Source organism: Nicotiana sylvestris, chromosome 8 (genome assembly GCF_000393655.2).
Source record: "Nicotiana sylvestris chromosome 8, ASM39365v2, whole genome shotgun sequence".
NCBI classification, from domain to species: domain Eukaryota; kingdom Viridiplantae; phylum Streptophyta; class Magnoliopsida; order Solanales; family Solanaceae; genus Nicotiana; species Nicotiana sylvestris.
In genome coordinates this window covers 161,548,566-161,565,449 of record NC_091064.1, presented here as the reverse complement: position 1 = coordinate 161,565,449, position 16,884 = coordinate 161,548,566, and the positions used below count along the sequence as shown (strand labels likewise).

Sequence of the window (16,884 nt, the reverse complement as noted above, 5' to 3'; positions counted from 1 at the left end):
ATGGGTAATGCACGCATAGGACATTGTCAAGGTTACTAGAACGCTTTAGGCTATGACCAGGGGGAGAGGCTTGGGCAGAACGGGATATGATGACTACGCGCTAACGTTACGTGTAGCCCCTCATTGAGGAGTATTTACCGGGCATTACGTAGGGTGATCTTGTAGGCTAAACAACCAAGGAACCTTCCTTTCCCAAACTCCTTTTACTTAAAACTTTCTTTTTATGTATACAATTTGTTCAAATCTCTTGTCTTATTATTTGAGTCATACAATGTCCAACATGATTTATTTGCAATTATTTGTTTCAACTACTTATTTGTTAAAGGACTAATTCATAAGTATAAGTTCGGTCGGGACCCACCGTTGTGGATCGAGAAGGGTGCCTAATGCCTTCCCGTCAAGATTATTTCGAGCTCTTACCCTAAATCTATGGTAATGCAATCGCCATAATCCGTTAGGTTTCAAATACCCAATTTCCCAAAAAAAAAAAAAATGAGTTATCACCCCTCTGTAATGTGGAAAGCCGAACCTTCTCTCTCCCGCGTAGGGAAAAAAAGGCGGCGCGACACGCCACTGCCCACAAGCAGCCCTACTCTTCCGAATTAGATAACTAGATTTCATGTTCTTTTGGTGGCAAGTTGCACGAAGTTGACGATGGAGGTAAATGCAACTTAAAAAATTATGAACAATCTGATCTAATTAAAAGGGGAAAATGATATTCGTCCAAAAGAGCAGGTAGAAATATCGAAAAGGAGCCAAGCGAACAATGAAGATACAAGTACAAACATAGCCCCACAATTACTGGGTTGCAATTGACAATGGAAAAACTGGGCGATGATTTATTAGTTCTAATAATCAATAGGATTCATGATCCTGCCTATAGAAAATCCCTTTCTCAAGTTTGTAAGCAATGGTTCAGAGTTGAAGGCTTAACTCGATCATCCGTACGTATTTTTGAACCCAATCTTCTCCTTAATTTCCTTCCAAGATTCTCTAATTTGCGCAAATTTGAATCATCTGAACATATCACAAATACCCATCTTGAAATCTTGGCTGAAAATTGCCCAAGAATCCAAGTTCTTAACCTTAGTTTCAAGAAAAAGAGCAGGTTTTGTGATGAAATGGATGAAAATTTAATCTTGGATGATTTTAATGAGAATGGTTTGTGTTTTATTGCAAAAGGTTGTTCTTGTATTAATACAGTAAATTTGAGGAAGAGAAGTGGAGTTGGGGATGCTGGGGTTGTTTCTCTTGTTAGCTTTTTGCCAAAGTTGATAGCTTTAGACTTAGGTTTTTGTGATAAGGTTAGTGATGAGTCGCTTAGAGTTATTGGAAGTGGTTGCTGCTCTTTGAAGAGCTTGAATTTACAGGGTTGTTGGTTGGTATCAGATGAGGGTTTGAAATCATTGGCAGAAGGACCTCTTAGAATTAGTTTGAAGAAACTAATTCTTGCTGAATGTGATAGGATTTCAGATACTGGGGTATTGAGTTTGATGCAAATGTGTTGCTTAGAGGAATTTGATTTGGCAGAATGTGGACCGAATGTGACTGATATTGCTGGTGAGGCAATTGCTTCGAGTGAGAGTCTTAAGAGGTTGAACTTGTCGTGGCTTGTTAATGTATCTGATGCTACTGTTGTTGCTCTAGCTGAAGGTTGCAAGAATCTTGATGCTCTTAATTTTACTGGCTGTGAATTTGTCACTGGTGAAGGTGTTCGTGCTTTGACAAAGCATAGGTCATTGAAAGAGCTCGTTTTGACTAGTTGCGAGAAGCTTAGTGGATATGATCTGGAAGAGTTGGTGCTAGGATGCCAAACATTAGAATACATTGTGGTTGATAGAAGATTAAGGATGTGGGTTCCTATGGAAGTGCAGGATAATATAATGAGAGAAAACTGTTGGATAGATTGGATATAACAGATGAAAGGGGAGTTAAATATCTCGTTTGATATGCATTGATCTGTTTTCAGGGTCCCCTCATTTCGTGATACCTCTCAGCAGTTATTACTTCAGGTGCAATTTCTGCCCAATTCCCATTATTTATTGCTGAAATGTTCCTTGTAGCCAAACAAATGTGCAAGGTACTTTTTAATGAATTTGGATACCGTGCTATTGGCATGTGCTGCTTAATATATATTATGCATAGACATTTCAATTTGGAGAACGCATATAGCAGATTTTGGAGATATGGTAATTCAAGAATCTCTTCCTTAAGAGGAAGTAAGCAAACAAGGAAGGCCTTTGTTGAAAGTAAGACCACTTCCAATCTTTGTGGCCTGATATAGTTTCTCTTAGCTAACCTATTGTGCACACCAGTTGAAATTCTTTCGTAGAAAAAGGAAACAAAAATCACCGCTCTGCAGCATCATGAACCATGCTTCAGTATAGGTTTCTTGTTAATCACAGGTTATGCATGACGATGTCAGAATGCACAATTTCATCCTCCATATTCTGTAATGGTTGGAAAGCTGGTGAAGCTCATCTTGTGAAACATCAAGGGGGAATGACATCATGTACACCTTTGGAAAATTTCCCATTTTACTGAACTATTTAGGGCTGTAAATCATCTGACTTTCCAAACGCCACAACAAAAGTATATCTTGAAACCTCTTTCCTGAAAAGATTGTACTTGCAACAATGCTGCTCTTCTGGCAATTTTTCCATGTTTCATAAGCTTCTTTGTGGTCTGGGTAACTGTTCATGAGTTCTCCTTTTTCTTTTTCTCTTATCCTTGTTAGTCAGCTCTCGGATATTGTGGTCGCTGGGTTCATTTTAGACCTAACTGTCCTCTCGTATTTAAGAGAACAACTCCAAAGAGGTTTGGTTGAGCGTCAGTCTTTTAAGTAAGGAGTTTATCAAACAACCCGCCACAAGCTATTTCTCCATTTACTGCATAGCGTCTCTTCACCACTTTGGAGGGATGTATTAGGGCATACTGGCCAGGCAACTTTGTATGAATTAGTTGGCCTCTTGAGAAGTTGACTCCAAAATGAGCCTGCAGTTGGTCCAGTCTGAAAAGAGAAGCAGTTTACTTTGCCCTTAACCTTTCAAGTTTAAAATAAGGAAGCATGTGCTGTGTGCCTCTTATGGGAATGATGACATGCAAAGTTTCTTTTAGGTGTAACAGGTCAAAGAAATTATGGGAAATTGATATGCACCGGAAACGAAACACATTAAAAGTATCTTCTGGTGGTAAGAATTGGGAACTGTATGGTTATACAAAGACAGGGTCCAATAGAGGAGGCGGCCATACTGAAACAATGTGAGCAAAGCCCAATCAATAAGTAAGTGCAAACCTTGGAGACTAGGGTTCAAACAACAAAGACAAAAACCAGTCGGTGATTTCTTTCCATCTGCCTAAACTGTGGTTGGCAGTTACTTGTTACCTGTGCTGGTGGGAGGTAGCAGGTATCCATGGATCGTCGAGGCCCGCGCAAGTTGGCTACCATCATTACATAAAAGAAGGATCACTCTGAGAAGACATTTACTTCTGTTCACGTGCTCATATCGGATAGGCCATTTCAAAATAAGATGAGACATTGATGTTTCTAAAGACATGAAATATCGTTATGTTATGTGTAACTTGTACAGAATGTATTTGCCATTGTTTCTCGATTTTTCCTGATATTTGTTGCCTACTGATTCAAGTAAGATATACCATTAATATTTTGGTATCTTTTGCCAAGCTTTGCAACTTTTATATTTGTGAGTCTCATAGTTCCATTTCGTTTTTTGCAGAGGAATAGGTCGATTTCATTCTTCTGTTTCTAGAATTAAATGCAGTAGAACATTTCCAAAGAGCTTTGATTGCAAAAACAAAACTGACATGGACTTATTTTGACAGGTTTCAAGTGTTGAAGAATGAATGAGAAATGGAGTAGCAGCAGTATTTGCTAAATCTGGGTTTTGCACAAGTACATTGTTTCTGTACGCGAGAAAATGGCAAGTATTGGGCACTGAAAAATAGTCGGACTTGGAGAAATATTGCCATGTCAAGTGTGTAAGGATGGTTTCCAGAACACGATCTATGAATTACGATGGCATTTGTAGAATGCAACATGTTAAACTTGTCACCAGGTTAATAGCATTTTCCAATGAATTCTGCATCATATATGGCTCGGGTTACCAGAGTGGAAGTATGGACATGTTTCACCAACAAGATGCAGAGCCAAGTTAACACAAGTTGCTTTCTACTATCACTTATAGTCTTTTAGACTACACTGCTAACTATCTAATTCACTTAAATATGTTTTTTTTTACAATTCTTTTGACCATCTAATTGCTGTTTGTTCTTATAGTTATTATTCTTGAATTACATATATAATTTATTTTAATTTTTCTTTTAGTTTGTACCGTTCTTCGTTACAATCCGTATTCTATTTTGCTTTATTTTTATATTTGCTTTGCGCTTAAAGCTTCAAGAGACATCTTGGCTTCTTTTCCTTTTTTTACCTTTGATAGCACTGTCCTGAGCCTAGAGTTTATTTGAATTAACCTCCCTATCTCCATAAGGTAGAAGTAAGGTATGTCCCTATCTCCATAAGGTAGAGGTAAGGTATGCATGCACACTAATCTCCCGACACCCCATTATGTGGGATTATACCTTTGATAGCCCTGGTCACACACCTCCTATCCCCACCCAAAAAAGTAAAGGTTACCTTTAAATCTTTGTCGCAGCATTTCAAAAGAAATCTTTGTGGCAACTCCTTTAAACTTAACATTTTCGAAAGTTAGCTATAGGTTTATCATTTTTTAAAAATTGGGTTGTGTAAACTTAAAAATATGTGAATTTGAAAAATAGTACAATCATCTCAAATGGCACTTGAAAATGTGCCATTTCAAAACCTTTCTTAAATTTGTCAATAGAACAAAAGTATTCCTGGAATTTAAATATATACTCAATCATGATGAAAAGTAAAACTCTAGTGTTTGCATTGCCTATTGGTTCTTTACTCTTTTACTTGGTTAAGAATTTTATATGATATTATCACGAGAAAGAAAAAGACTTTTACAAACTAATAATCCACATTTCTAACAAAATTAAAAGACTTCTAAATATAACTTATTAAAACAGTGTATCGGTTTTATACAAACCAATCCAGTAAAACAGTTACACTTCCTTTCTTGATCCACTTTACTTGATTTTTTTTTACTATTTTAACACATAGTATTAAGAAATTCACTTTTTAGCATTAATTAACAATAAAATTGACCGTATTAATTTTAATTTGTTCATTAGAAACAAAACAAATACTCCTAGGTTCTTTACTCAAATGACAACTTTAGGAGAAAAAAAGTTACTTCTTAATATTTGAAAAATTAAATATTATGAAAAAAAGCTAAAAAATCAATTAAAGCGGACTGACACTAAAATTTTGTTCCTCTTCGCCACGGGACAAAGTAAGAATTTTTTTTCCAGGTAGAAATGTGTAATTTCACAAACTCGAGGGGTTAACACGACTGCTTATATAAAATAACTCTTTTTTTTGTGCCTGGATATTCAAGAAAAAAAAACCTTTGCAGCATCCTCGTATCCTGATTGATTAGGAGTTGATGTGTCCACTGAAAATCTCATCACAAAAATAAGAATCTGAGAGACGAAAATTGTATTAACAAAAGAAAACAATGGCGTATTCATCATCTTCAGTTCGAGCATTTAGTTCATTGCTCTACAGATTCTCAAATGGGGTTTATCTTAAACCCCACCGTTCTTGCACTCTCAAAAGTATATACTCCTCCTATATATTAGCAAAAATACAAATAAAAATAAAATCTATGTAGCTTTTATTGATTTGGGTTTTATTTTCTGTTTGAATGAGCTAATATTTGATTATTTTCTTGCAGGTGCTTTATTATTAAGTGGGAAAATTTCATCTTCTTCATGTTATTCATCTTCTGACAAATGGGTCTTTCCTTTGGAACTTCAATCTTGCAATTCAGTCAGAAAGATTTGGACGTTTTCTCCTCTCTGTATGGGCAGGCGCTCCAGCAAAATTGCTGGCAGAAAGGTATACAATTTCTCTTGCTATTTTCGTGTAAATCATATAGTTCTAATTTTCTTTTTCTATTAGTGAAAAAAGGACGTCTTTTTTTAGTTATTAATTCTTTGATTCAAATAAGTGTTACCTCTGTCTAATCTAAATGATTTGGGATTTACAGAAATTAACTCAAATTTGAATCTTTCTCCGACGGACTTGATTTCATTTGCCAAAGAAAAATGATTTATTAATGAAATATGTAACCTTCTGGGTCTATCTTAACTTTAAGGTGCTCAGAAATTTACACGCCGAGAATTTGGTAAACCTATGTAATTTTTTTTTATGAGGAAAAAAATATGTAGCTATACAACAACATACCCAATATAATCCCACATAGTAGGGTCTGAGGAGGGTAGTGTGTATGCAGACCTTATCCCTATTTTGTGAAGATAGAGAGGCTGTTTCCAATAGACCCTCGGCTCAGGAAAGCATAAGCACCGCAATAATGAAAAGACAGATAAGAAAGGACAACACCGAGAAGCCATGTAAAAGCAGCATAAAAAAACAAGATATTAAGATGACCGAAACGACAGGTAGTCATAGAAATCTAATACCAACAGAATACGAGAGTACGTACTAATACTACCGGTATGAATAATCTAGACCACCTACCCTACTACCATAATCCTCGATATACACACCTTCCTATCAAGGGTCATGTCCTCAGTCAGCTGAAGCTGCGCCATGTTTTGTCTAATCACTTCTCCCCACTTCTTCTTCGGCCTGCCTCTACCTCTCCTTAGGCCCTCCAATGTCGACCTCTCACACCTCCTCAACAGGGCGTCTGTGCTTCTCCTCCTCACATGTCCAAATCACCTAAGTCTCGCTTCCCGCATCTTGTCCTCAATAGGAGCCACACCCACCTTGTCGCGAATAACCTTATTCCTAATCCTATATTTTTTTGATGAAGTAAGGTATTGCGTTATAGGCATCAAGAAGATGCAAAAGGTTACAATAGAAAACTTGGTTAACTCTTAATACAAAAAACCATTCTAGAGCAGGAAGTTAACCAAGAGCAAAAGGGAATGGCTACTAAACCATTGAGAGAGAGCTAATGAAATCTAAGAGGGGAATAATATTATTTACAGGGGAAAGGTTACTCAAGCTGAAAAGACTCATCAAACATTTAGACTTTAGGTTACAGTTGGAAGTTGAAATGCCATCAAAGCATCTAATCCTATATGTAGCTATGTAGATTTTTTTTAATATGTAGAATATTAAGTGGCTAGTACTGTTTAGGCATTGTGATTCCATTGTTATGTTGTGTCAGCATTCTAGGAAATGTTTGTTTGTGTGACTTTGAGATCTCTGTGATGCATTTTAACCTTATTTGACTATAGTAGTACAAAAGTTGATGTGTTTCGTGAGGATAGATAGTCCCAACAACGGACAAAGTAGCCAATATTTATGTGTAAATGATGTAGTGTATTTTATTTCCCCAGACCCCACTTGTGGGATTATACTGGGTCGTTGTTGTTGTTGTTGATGTAGTGTATTTTATCTTTATAATTCACATGATTGTCCAGCAACAGTGTTTGGAGTTAGCACAGTTCTAATGTTATGTTTATTGGTTTAAGTCAATGATTTTATGTGCAGACTGCCCAGGATCTTAAGAAGGCAAAGTTGTACTCAAAAATTGGGAAGGAAGTTGTTTCTGCGTAAGTTATGCAACAGACAAATAGTTTTTCTTCTAAATCAAGCTTGAAGTGAATGGAAGATTCCTTTCTTCTCAAAATGGAACTTTTGAGCATTATTTTGATGTGGCATGAACCAAATGTCCTGACGTCTGTTTCTGTGACTGTTATGATTAACTAGTGGAAATGAGTACTGTTTCCTGAATGACCAGGGTTAAGAAAGGTGGTCCCAGTCCAATATCTAATACAGCTCTCGCTGCTCTGATCGAGAAAGTTAAGGAGCTTGATATACCCAAAGACATTGTTGAGCGCAATATAAAAAGAGCTTCAGAAAAGGGACAGGAAGCCTTTATGGAGAAGATCTATGAGGTGTTGAGACATTTAAACTTGCATGCATTTGTTATCTAATAATCAACCATGTGTACACATTTACCTTTTTGCTACTCTTGATTATTGCAATTCAATGAACTTTTAACCCTTGCTCTATACCCAGGTATATGGTTATGGCGGAGTTGGTATCATTGTTGAGGTCTTAACAGATAAAGTAAACAGGTCAGTGGCAGCAGTTCGAGAGGTGGTGAAGGACTGTGGTGGGAAGATGGCAGATTCAGGATCCATTATGTTCAAGTTCCGACGTGCTCGGGTTGCTAATATAAAAGTCACTGATGTCGACCGGGACCAGCTCCTAACAATTGCTTTAGATGCTGGTGCTGAAGATATAATTGAACCTTCAATGGATGACTATGATACAGAAGCAAATTCATCTGAAAGGTTCATAATTCCTTGCCTTTGTATCTTCATTAAGGCTTCTCTTAGGCAATATCTCGTGAACAAAGTAATTTGTAATTTAAGGGACAGAACAGCTGCTCTACTTCAATTATTTGTAGATCAATAATTGATAAAGTTTATTCAGCCTCATTCATCATATAACCTATCCAGACTTTGTTTTGTTAGTTTCAAGGTTTTCTTGAAATTTTTTATAGGACAATATCCAGAGCCAAAAAGGTATTTTGCCTGATATTGCAAAATTATTTATTTATATATAAAATATGTAGCACTATATCATGGAGAAAACTTTTGAATCAAATAATCTCCTTCAATTGCGGTAGAAATAATGCCTTAGCTGAAAAGGATAGAAATGTGAGCCAATTTGGAAAATGTGCAAGGATGTCGCTGAAATAGCCTTTTGGGGCAATTTCAATTTATTGTGTCATTTTTTGAAGAGGGAAACTAGTTGAGCTCTGCAATCTTTCATTTTTGATTGAGACACTGACTTTTGGCATACTTCATGATGCAATGTTTTCTGTGAAAGTAAATCGTTTTGTACCAGAAACTGCAAAATAGATGATGCTTTTAACTGAAAAATAGAAATCAGAAATGCAAGACTTGCAATCGAATACTACCCTACCCTATTGCTCTTTCCTTTCGTGGAACTGGACCCAGATTTTGCTCTTATGGTTCTTTCAGGCATATATGTTGTTATTGCTAAAGAAACCTTTTTAGGACTTTTTATTCATGATTTGATTCTCTTTCAGTGCTGAAATTAAATTCTGGTAACTCTTTACTTTTGTTTATTGCCAAATCTAATGTGGCCTTGCATTGGTGTACCTACTACCCCCCCCCCTAACTCCCAACTTCTTGGTTGGAAGTGGAGGAGTCTCACCACTAGCGCAACCCTCTCTTGTCGGAGGAGTGAGGATGAACTAATGTCACACTGGATGGACTAATATCACTGTATTTGACTATTTGTTTTCTTTTTGACTTTAGTAGGGTTTACAAAGTCGTGTCTTCAGCGGATAACTATCCAGTGATATTATCAAAGCTACAAGAGGAAGGAATAAAATTTGAACCTGACAACGGATCTGAGCTACTTCCTATAACTCCAATTGAGGTCCGTAAGCACAGCATATCAGAATTTTATTCTTCTAATCTGGTAGCGCTTGTTAATCTTTTGAGAGGGAAATACTATTTTAACCATGAAATTTTACAAAAGGATTTTAATAGCTGATGTGTGAATAGTTGACCTTTTGTAAGTATAATCATAGAAATGGTCCATGAGATTTATGCAGCATGTGGCTATAAGACATCTGCATAGCATAGCTTTCTTTTTCTGATAACTCAAATCTTCAAAAGGCTATTTTTTATTGCAAAACAGAGAATTTCATGAGAGGGTGGGGCGAAGGGATTAATGATATTTTGCAGTTTTGAGTACTAGGACCGATCTTCACAACGGCTTTAATGCCCTCTTTGTTCTTGTCTTTCTCTTCTCTTTCTCGAGTTTGTAACGTCTATTTTCCACTACTTATGCTTTTTAAATTTTTTTTCCTTCTTATTTGCCTATTTTTTGTTCTTTCAAACTAATGATTCTTTTTTTTTCTTCTAATATGTGAGTTCTTCCTCTTCTACTTTTTATTCTAGGCATCTCTTTTGCTTCTCTCTACTGCTCACTTTGTACAATTAACGAAGTAGTCAAATATGAAATGGTATGCTGCAAATTAATTCTTTTTAAGGTTGGTTAATTGAAAATAAAAAAATTAATTTTGTGACTGAAGTTGTCTTTTTATGGCCTTGTTGAAGATATATCTTTTGTCATGGTTACTTTGAGTTGGACTAACATCGTCATTATGGTACATCAAATGCAACAATTAGTAGTTTTTGTTGCAATATGATTATCATAGGTACAAATTCCAAATATGTTTGGCAAGTTTTTATTTTCGGTAGACGTGGTGCTTCACTTCAAAGAAGCGTGCACTTTTCACTTATCCCTTTTTGCTTCATGCCCCACGTGCCTCTTTTATTTTTTGTGCTTTTCACTTTTATAAAAAAACTGTTGGAGAGGTTGGAGTAGTACCACTTACCAAACTATTCAACATTGTATTAGAGAGTGGAGAAAGAATACATGATCCCAATACAAACAATGAGGAGATATTTAAAGTTTTACAAACTATTGTGGCAGTAAGCTTATGAGTCATACAATGAAACCTTGGGAACGAATGAAAGAGCATAGACATAGAAAAATTACAAGAATGGCGGTGAACCACTGTGGATTTGTGCTCGGTAGATCTACAATAGAGGTTGTATTTTTGCGAAGAAGATCGTTGAAAATTTATAGGGAGAGGAAGAGGGAGACATACACAATATTCTTTAGCCTACAGAGTACAGAAGGTGTATGATAGAGTGCTAAGAAAAATCCTTTGATGGGTATCAGAAAAGAAAGCAATCAGTATATGCGCTGAAAAGCTGAGTTTTATCTTTTCAATTACTACAGTAGATATCTCCGCTTGTTGTAGTTATTCTTTGGTTTTCGGCTGCAGGTAGATGATGAAGCTATGGACTTGAACAAAGAACTCATGTCCAAATTACTTGAACTTGATGATGTTGATGCTGTGTATACAGATCAGAAGTATTAGCTTATTTGCCACTTAACAGTGGCTGCGCCTAACAACTGGTTGTTGAGGCTGTTGATGAGTGATAGCAACATATATTCGGAACTGTAGAATCCTGGAGTCATGAGCAAATCTAAGCCTTTGTCACCCTATCAATCTTACTTCCGCAAAGAATATGCCCATTTTCTCAACTTAGGAACTCATATCATGGTTTGGCCCGAATTTCTCATAGGGTTTGATCTTTTAAATGATAGAATGAATCCGTAGATTCCATTTTTTTATACGTGTTAACCCAAAAATATGTTACCGTCTTTGTTCCCCCTTTATTCCTTTTATCAGTAAAATGGATGTGCTTCGACATGTTACAACTGTCCCTTGAAAGAGATCATCTGAAGTCTGAAGTCATTGCCAATAATATCCTGTAGCTCTCTCTCTGTATCAGTATGATGAATCTCATATCCAATTTTCCAATTTCTGCTGCAGAAGTATTTTATTAACATTTGATTCATGTGTTACTGAATCTCCCTTTTAGGAACTTGTTTCTAGAGATGAATCTCCCTATGTGCATTTGAAATGTAAATTTTGAAGCTTCTGGTTTAGTGCATTAAGATGTCAGGTTTTATTACTTTTATTTTGGAAAACGACTTGAACCGATGCTGGCATAGTGGATTATGATGTTTGTTTGAATTGATAAAATGACACAAGTGATTGCAACTCCTCAATTTCAAAAGACACAGTAAAAGCTTTTCCTTTCCTTGTTGAATCTTGATGTCTTAATCAAAGGTTCATATGTGTATTACTGATAAATGATCATTGCAGATAATATATATGCAATCATAGTACTCATGTATATCATTAATATGCACAAAGTACTACATTAGCTATTCAAGAGCTGGAAAATGTAATATCTTAATTATATGACTTGTAAGGTATATTTGGCTATCAGTCTAGGATGTGGAGGGTGGTTCTATTTCTTTGCAACCCAGCAACCATGCAGTCCATAGGGAAGACCATAAGGAAACTTTGCTCGTGCAATTTCTTCAAATGTGGATCCATCCAATATTAGAGCATATCCTTCTCCATTTTTGTCACTGATCATTGAGATCACAACTCCTGCATATTTCCAGAATATTACACCTTGTTAATATGTTGCAATTCAATTGTTTTTTTTGTCTCGTGTTATTAGGCTTAGACTATTATTCACTTTCACAGAGCTATCGCTATACATGGGATCCAAGAAAATGCTGAACCACAATGGGTTTGGGTTTGTTATAAATAGATGTATTGATAAATTAATTACCGTCGTCTTCCTCGGTTGCACCAGGTCGAGCCACAAAGAATGGTTCAGAAGGCACAGCTCCCTCATCGTACCAATTCTTTGCCTTTTTCTCAAACAAGTCAATCTGCAAAATATTTTGAACCATTAAAATCAGGTATCGTTTGAAATAATAGATAAAAAAATTAACAGTTGTAAGCACTACTAGTGGAAAAAAGAAGAGAAGGAAGTAACCTTTGTAAGAGTGTTGGGGAAATTACAAGGCCTCTTAGCACCACAAGCATAAGCATATCTATATTTCTTGCCTAAATAACAAGGATTAAAGCTGCACATATCCATGCCTCTCCCATGTTCATTTGGGTCCAATGCTGCTTCTAACTCTCCATGTGGACTCCCATCCAATGGTATTCTGAATCTCCCAACCCTGTCACCAAACACCATTAATCAATAACAGCCCTTTTCTCAAATTGTATACATGATTTAGTGTACATTTTTACAGTTTTTGGGTGTTCCAAACTGATGTCCACATAAAATAGTCTATCTGCAAAAGTTTTCGACTTCTCAATTACTCTCATTTATTATACAGTTGGGAAAAGCCAACACATGCTTTTATAAAGTGTGCAATTGGAAATATAACGAGCTTTCATTTTCTTTTTGTAATAACCTGTATTCATGTCGAATAGACCCGCTATGGCGATAAAACACTATTTACCACAAACAAAACTCATTTTCATGACTCAGAGTCTTAATTCTTGTTAAGCGCGGAGACATTCTAGCTATCTCACCACATTTAGTGAGTTTTCAATTGTTAACACGCGCCAATAAGATTGTTTATAAATTGCTTATAAATATAAAAATATAAAAATTTACATACAACTGACGTGCAAAACGGCAATTAAAAGAATAAGGTATCTTCAAAGTTTCAAAACTTGTGCTCCATAGAACAGGACAATGCAGTCCATTTTTACGTTCAAAAGAGTTAAAGAGGAAAGAGTCAAGATAGTCCTCTTGACATCACCGGAACTTGGATTGTACATGATAAAACAACAATTAAATTCCCTTTCCTTCAGACCTTTCTTGGATTTTAGGATGTTTGACTTACTACAATATTTAAATTCAAAATGGTTGCTATCCATGCATGAATGCAATTATTAAACTACTTTACTAGATTAGAAGTTAGAACAGGTGGTTACTAGATTACTTGCTTGACTCAAGTAGACGCCATGCTCTGCTTGTCTATATAGAAGACGATTTCCTTACGTACGCTAATGTATACTGCGAAGATTTTGCATTATTAATGCAGTTCATCAATAAGTATATTTTAGCGTTAGTTATCTTATTTTCTAAGTTGTTAATTTTCATGCACCGTTACATATCGTTATCTTGGATTTAAGTTATATACACTGGCACTATGAATATTTATCTTTTAAGTGACCTAATATCGTAAATACTCATTTAAACTATTATTGTATAAACTTTATAGACAAGTGTTAAGGCGTCGTTTGATTGCTGGTTAGAGTTATGCATGTATTAGTAATGTAGGGTTTAGTTATGTAGGAATTAATTATGCAGGGTTTAGTTATTTAAAGATTAATTATGCATGATTTAATTATGAAGGGGTTAGATATGTAAGGATTAGTAATGCATGAATTAATTAATAATTTATGGATTGTAATGTAGTGATTATTTTTTGTTTAATGTTTACTTTATTTTAATTATACGATGTGTAATTAAAATAAATATGAGAATTTTTTGGTCATTTGAATGTTTAATCCGTGTATTACTAATACATGTATTAGTTATTCCATATTCTATCTTTGCGTAAATAATAATAGATTTGTTGTATAACTTACCCATGTATAGAAAAAGCAACCAAACATAATACTCTATTAGTTATGCTGACTTTTGGACAAAGTACCTAAATGCTACCAATATGGTATATTAGTTATGTTACTCCTAATAGATGAATAACTTGTCTTATGACCAGCTACCAAAAGACCCCAAGTGAAAGTAAAAATGCCATCAAGAAAAAAATTGAAAGCCGTCGGTCAAGTATGTGCAATAGTACCTTGCATCGGGCAAGACGTCCTCGCCGTTGAATGACCGAAGATTCTCAAGCCGGAGCTTGTCAAGGATGGTGGTGTCGGCGCTATGTTCACAGCAGTCTGCAATAACAGCAGTAACTCTGCCATCTTCATCTTTCTCCTCGTATGCATTTATGAAATGGAATGTCACAAATAATGGCACTTCCACACTTGCCACCTTTATAAATTCCAAAAATAAATTAAAAAACAAATCAAAAAATTCAATCTAATAAAGTGAGAGGACTTACAATATTGCCACTGGCTTTACACATAACATGCATGAAACCTTTGGAATGAGGATGCCACTCAAACTTGTAAAGTGGTGTGGGCTCAGCCTTTAATAAATTTTGGGCACAATACCTTAGTGGCATTTCCGGCACAATAATGTAATGTTCCGTCACTGGGAACGAATGGACCCATCCTGGAGCAGGTCCACCTCTACAACTCACTCTACCTATATACTTCCTCTCATTTGTTCCTTCTTCCATTCTCACTACTAAATATCCTGGATTTATCAAATCTGGTATCAACGTCCAAAATTCAGTGTCCGTTACAATTGGATGAGCCGAATGTATCAACCCGCCTAACGAATCACTAAACTCGAATTTCCCTATTGTGTCAAGTGTGTCCGGATCAATTTCGATTGATCCTTTTATTGTCTCCGTTAGGCAAACGACTCGGCCGTCGCCAAGCTTAACGACTCCGGTGTTGGCGTTATCGGTTAGAGACGCGCCGGAGAGTAATTTGGCCATGTCACCAATGTAGGACAAGAAATTGTCTGGCTTAGGTACTTCGGAAAATTCCCTGTAACAAATTTTGTTGTTGTGTTTTGCTGCCTTGTATGCGTCTGATTCGATTTGCCTGTGACCCATTATTAGCCGTCCGTTTTCGAAATGAAGACGGACTAAGGTGGCGTAGCCGTCGAAAAGATGCCGGAAATTGTAGTTCCCTATGTGCCATTGTCCTGGGCCATTTCTCAGGTACGTACCATTCTACATAGACAAGAACATGTAATTAGTTTTATTTTTATTTGTCTCTCTTATTTATTTATTCGTTTTGACAGAAATATATGAGTAAATAATTGTAGAATGTTATGCGCTGGGATTTGGACGTGGAGCGTGACATGTTGAACAAGCTTTATCTGGTAATTAACCTACGAATTAAGACAAATTAAGCAAAAGAATATTTTTCCAAAGGAAAAAAAATAAAGAAAAGAAGTTGATAATTTTATCTTCTCAGATCTTAAATATTCTTGTCGCTGTGATACTATAACATTCTTTATCATTTTGAAAGAAGAGAATATTCTTTGCTGGACGTGGAATTACCAATAAAATAATTGTAGAGGAGGACCATGATATCATCATCACAAGATCACTAAGAATTTAATTATTCTTAGCTTCTTGACAGAGTGTTCATAATGTCTGAATAAGTACTGAAACCTTTACTCTCATTTAGATTTCTTCGTTTCCAATCAGTTGTAAATTAATCCTACTTGATTCATATTTTCTTGAGAGAAACATGCATGTCTATTCAAAACTTTTGGAAAAACTTATAACAAGCGACTCAATATATAAAAAAGCTATCCCGTACAAAATGAAAAATGCATGCAACTAAACAATAAACGTTAGTAATCTATGCATTTAGGATTTAGCTTAGCTTATATACACTGAACAACGTACCAGCCAGAGTGGTAAGTCGCCTTCTACGACGAGCTCTCCTTCCCATCTTTCTTGGCGAACACTAGTCCATGCAGCGAGCTTCTTCTCCTTCTTGACCACTTCATCTGGTGGTAGAACAATCACAGGCAATTGGCTGGCTACGTTTGTAACCAATTTCAAGTCTAGATTTTTCTTGGTTTTTTCATTGATTTTCACCTTCCCAAAATAAGGTTCATCTTTGCCATGATCAAACCTGTCATGAGAAAGGATATTGGTACAATAGATTTTGGTTGCCGAAGAAGCAAAAGAAGCCATGGATATGTGAAGAATAATATTAGAGCACTCTGTATGATCTACTACGTTAATTATATTGTAGAACAAAAAAAGAGAGCAATGAAAGTGGTGAGAAATATCAAGTTAGAACCGTAGCTTTATAGGTAAGTTTAATTAGAATCTTGATAGGTGGAATTCTTTCTCACTAGAAGACATGCTTACATTATGATTACAAACTAATTAAATATTTATGTATATAGGTTTTATGGGCCACTAATTTTCAAGAAATCCAAAAAAGTAATGCACCTATATTAGCCGGGAAGCACATGATAAGGCACGTGTCCTTGTACTTTTTTTCTCACCGTCCTCGTATTTTTCTCCTAAATATAACCTGATAAATAGCATGGGGTTCTTTTGTTTCCACCTGTTGCCCATTATAACATGGGATATTTTAGTTTAAATTCGCACGAAGAGAACGAGAACTTTTCTAAATACAATTAGACCTTTCTATAATAGCATTCTTATATAACAAAACT

At 35.8% G+C, this 16,884-nt stretch overlaps 3 protein-coding genes across 5 annotated transcripts; 2 read left to right on the top strand and 1 right to left on the bottom strand.

Moving 5' to 3' along the window:
* The first annotated feature begins 509 nt into the window (after window positions 1–509).
* LOC104228404 (uncharacterized) lies at window positions 510–4,337 on the top strand. Of its 2 annotated transcripts, none has more exons than XM_009780865.2 (2): window positions 510–2,012; window positions 3,844–4,337. In XM_009780865.2, the coding sequence occupies exon 1, from the start codon at window positions 819–821 to the stop codon at window positions 1,914–1,916; it is 1,098 nt and encodes a 365-aa protein (XP_009779167.1). In that variant the 5' UTR covers window positions 510–818; the 3' UTR covers window positions 1,917–2,012; window positions 3,844–4,337. The 2 variants fall into 2 exon arrangements, with proteins under 2 accessions (XP_009779167.1, XP_009779166.1); XM_009780864.2 differs by having other exon boundaries at window positions 510–3,646.
* Window positions 4,338–5,499: 1,162 nt separating this feature from the next.
* LOC104228403 (probable transcriptional regulatory protein At2g25830) lies at window positions 5,500–11,787 on the top strand. Of its 2 annotated transcripts, none has more exons than XM_009780863.2 (7): window positions 5,500–5,724; window positions 5,844–6,007; window positions 7,634–7,695; window positions 7,884–8,040; window positions 8,165–8,442; window positions 9,442–9,562; window positions 10,986–11,787. In XM_009780863.2, the coding sequence occupies exons 1-7, from the start codon at window positions 5,625–5,627 to the stop codon at window positions 11,079–11,081; spliced, it is 978 nt and encodes a 325-aa protein (XP_009779165.1). In that variant the 5' UTR covers window positions 5,500–5,624; the 3' UTR covers window positions 11,082–11,787. The 2 variants fall into 2 exon arrangements, with proteins under 2 accessions (XP_009779165.1, XP_009779164.1); XM_009780862.2 differs by having other exon boundaries at window positions 9,439–9,562; window positions 10,986–11,191.
* A 99-nt stretch (window positions 11,788–11,886) lies between these two features.
* LOC104228402 (carotenoid cleavage dioxygenase 8 homolog B, chloroplastic) lies at window positions 11,887–16,390 on the bottom strand. The gene is made up of 6 exons (XM_009780861.2): window positions 16,097–16,390; window positions 14,666–15,409; window positions 14,402–14,595; window positions 12,568–12,757; window positions 12,358–12,460; window positions 11,887–12,170 (listed from the first exon to the last, which is right to left on the bottom strand). Exons 1-6 carry the CDS (start codon window positions 16,388–16,390, stop codon window positions 12,025–12,027), a joined length of 1,671 nt encoding a protein of 556 aa, XP_009779163.1. The 3' UTR covers window positions 11,887–12,024.
* Window positions 16,391–16,884: the final 494 nt, after the last annotated feature.

Coding starts and splice junctions, on each gene's coding strand:
- LOC104228404 (XM_009780865.2), top strand. CDS start 819: ATGGAAAAACTGGGCGATGATTTATTAGTTCTAATAATCAATAGGATT.
- LOC104228403 (XM_009780862.2), top strand. CDS start 5,625: ATGGCGTATTCATCATCTTCAGTTCGAGCATTTAGTTCATTGCTCTAC. Junction 7,696..7,883: donor GGGAAGGAAGTTGTTTCTGC/GTAAGTTATGCA, acceptor CTGAATGACCAG/GGTTAAGAAAGGTGGTCCCA. Junction 8,041..8,164: donor TTATGGAGAAGATCTATGAG/GTGTTGAGACAT, acceptor CTCTATACCCAG/GTATATGGTTATGGCGGAGT.
- LOC104228402 (XM_009780861.2), bottom strand. CDS start 16,390: ATGGCTTCTTTTGCTTCTTCGGCAACCAAAATCTATTGTACCAATATC. Junction 15,410..16,096: donor GCGACTTACCACTCTGGCTG/GTACGTTGTTCA, acceptor TTGTCTATGTAG/AATGGTACGTACCTGAGAAA. Junction 12,171..12,357: donor TGCAACCGAGGAAGACGACG/GTAATTAATTTA, acceptor GGAAATATGCAG/GAGTTGTGATCTCAATGATC.